This window comes from Battus philenor, unplaced genomic scaffold, assembly GCF_028537555.1.
Source record: "Battus philenor isolate CCGP_79_NKW_IND1 unplaced genomic scaffold, ilBatPhil1.0.hap1 SCAF_15, whole genome shotgun sequence".
NCBI lineage: Eukaryota > Metazoa > Arthropoda > Insecta > Lepidoptera > Papilionidae > Battus > Battus philenor.
The window spans coordinates 8,713,721-8,716,385 of NW_027181677.1; the positions used below are offsets into that span (position 1 = coordinate 8,713,721).

The following is a 2,665-nucleotide window of genomic DNA, read 5'->3' on the forward strand; positions in this document are numbered from 1 at the left end:
GTATAAAACTGATGTGATATGTTATCACCCAAATTTTTAATTGCAAAACCAATGTCTACGTCAAAAATACATACATTTAGACAACTATTTATCTAACTGGTTTTAAAGCAGAAACACAGCTAGTAACAAATTATTTTTAATTTAAAATATATTTTTAGATTAAAAATATAGCACTAATTCAGTTAGGCCAGGACACTTAAGAACAACAGCTCAATTTTTGTTATTGTTATTGTTCCTGTAACTTATTTTTTTTCTGTAATAATATTAAACATTTTGTTTGTTAACTGGTATAACAGATAAACCATTACTTATAAACATAAAATTTATAATGTTATATTTATAATGGTATATAAATTTATAATGATAAGAATATATCTATAACAAAATGTGAAGTAGCTATCTTTTATTTAAAAATTACAATTTGTAAGTTAACAAGCGAACAGTAATTTCAACATTAGTATACAATATTTTAGTGTGTTATTTTATAACACAGATATACATATCCTCTGCTAAGTCGGTCAATCAAATTACATTAGTCACATTGCAAACATAAAAACAGATAAACAAACAAATAATTTTTATTGGTCATAAAAAATAAATATAAAATTAAGTCATTTTGTAGTTCTTCTGTGTGCATACACAATTTTAACCATACCTTAATAAAATGTACTTTTACAGAAATTATTTTAAAATTTACCAAATATAATTAAGTAATTTGCAATCAATGATAAATTAAATTTTTAACAATCTTTCATGTTGTGCTTTTTTAGTTTTAAAGTCACATTAACCAATTAACAATGGTTCCAATTTTCCAGACTCGTGCAAAGCTTTGACATCAGATCCACCACCCACACAATTTCCATTGATGAATACTTGTGGCACCTGAAAATATTTTAAATGGTATTTGTAGTATCCCAATTTAGCATCAATAAAAAAGGGAATAACTGAGATATTTTTTTTCCTCAAAGACAACAGATCAAGAACAAGAAATTATCCTGATATTTCTTTCAATAACTATTTTAAATATTTCTGTAATGCTAAAGAATCATGTCAATAATGAAGCTGCTCTAAACTTTGTAACCATTATCCTGCACATTCATCATCACTTTATCTAATTTTAAACTTTCTTAATATTTTTAAATTTTCTGTGTACATAGGTTTTGATATTACCATTAACACTGAAAAGTAATTGCCTCTACTGTTGTCCAAGGAAGTTGTTCATAATAGCTCCAAAAAGATAGTTGAAAATAAAAATTAAAACACCCACATGTTAAATAATAAATTAAGTAATGAATAGAAAGTTTAAATTTAAAAAAAGAAAGGACTGCACACTTACAAAATATGCTGCATTTTAACTTTAGTAACAAGTTATATAAGTTATAAATAGGATCAGAAGCGTAAATATATATTTTATTTGTCAACAAACAGGTTTAAGGTTTGACACCTTTTCAATCATCCTAAAAAATGCAGTAATTACAACAATCAATGTAGTGCGTAAATTTATTTGTGTTTTTAATGTTTTTTATTCAATGGAATTAAATATATGATGATGACAAATAATATGTAGAGATATATCTTGCTTAAAAACATACAAGATCCCATATTTTAATATCTCAAATATTTCTGCATCATTTTGGACTATCTTACCATCAGTTGAAACATTTATTTAATAACTTTATTGAATAATTAACATAGTTAATTAAGTATGCAATAAAGAAAAGCATTTAATTATGTTAAATCAGAACTAAAGAAACTGTTAAACTAAAGAATTGCCCAGAATTTCAAGGTTTTATTCTCATTTTTAACACCAGTTACACATCCATTTATTTTAGACAAGTGAATGTATAAGAAAAGGAATATTTTACTTCAGTAACATATTTTATCAATGTATAGCTTAGTATAACGCTACGTTCATTTTTTAATTTCTCAGCAATGTACAATTGTTGTTAAAGCTTAAGATGATGAATTTTATAACATACACCTAGAATTTTCTACAGAATTATTAATTTTTCTAAAATTGTACTTACCGTTCTGAATCCTGTAATTTCTGCCAAATGAGACTGAATTGCATCACCATCATCTCGTTCATTTAGTTCGTAAACTTTAATTGGTTGCTTGACCTTTTCAAAAACCTATAAAATAAATTGTGACAGAGTTGTGCTGGGAAAAATAGCAGTAAATACAAATAAATAATTTTATGTTAAAAAAGTTGGATATGCTTACATTTTTTGCTAAAGTACAATACGGGCAGTAGGATTTTGAAAACACTACTACTTTGTCTTGTGCAATAGCATCTTTAATAAATTGCTTAATTTCTGTTGAATTAACCATTGTTGCGCCTCTTGCTCTTGTTAATATAGATCCCATAAAACGTTTTGCTATCGAACTTAATTTTGAAAATGAGTAATGGAGTGTGATCTTGCAGATTTTATAACAAAATGAAGTCATCATACTATTTGACAACGTCATATGTCACAATGACAATGACATTGTAAAAAGAATAGTAGCTTAATTAAATACTGTTTCCATAATTATACAATCATATTATATTTTTAATTTAAAACAAGTTTATAAAATGTTTCAAAATATTTTTCTCTGAGAAACCAGGTATTTCCCACCATACAAACTTTAATTGTGAGATAACTTTAAAGTTATAAGTGTTTAG

The 2,665-nt window shown here is 25.6% G+C and overlaps 1 protein-coding gene across 1 annotated transcript; it reads right to left on the bottom strand.

Moving 5' to 3' along the window:
• Nucleotides 1–562: 562 nt before the first annotated feature.
• Nucleotides 563–2,441, bottom strand: LOC137918811 (uncharacterized). Its single transcript, XM_068761724.1, has 3 exons — nt 2,224–2,441; nt 2,028–2,132; nt 563–882 (listed from the first exon to the last, which is right to left on the bottom strand). Exons 1-3 carry the CDS (start codon nt 2,365–2,367, stop codon nt 784–786), a joined length of 348 nt encoding a protein of 115 aa, XP_068617825.1. The 5' UTR covers nt 2,368–2,441; the 3' UTR covers nt 563–783.
• Nucleotides 2,442–2,665: the final 224 nt, after the last annotated feature.

Excerpts from the sequence above, each read along its gene's own strand:
- LOC137918811 (XM_068761724.1), bottom strand. The coding sequence starts at position 2,367 with ATGGGATCTATATTAACAAGAGCAAGAGGCGCAACAATGGTTAATTCA. Across the intron at positions 2,133-2,223 it reads ATTGTACTTTAGCAAAAAAT|GTTTTTGAAAAGGTCAAGCA; the intron begins GTAAGCATATCC and ends TTTATTTTATAG. Across the intron at positions 883-2,027 it reads AAATTACAGGATTCAGAACG|GTGCCACAAGTATTCATCAA; the intron begins GTAAGTACAATT and ends AAATATTTTCAG.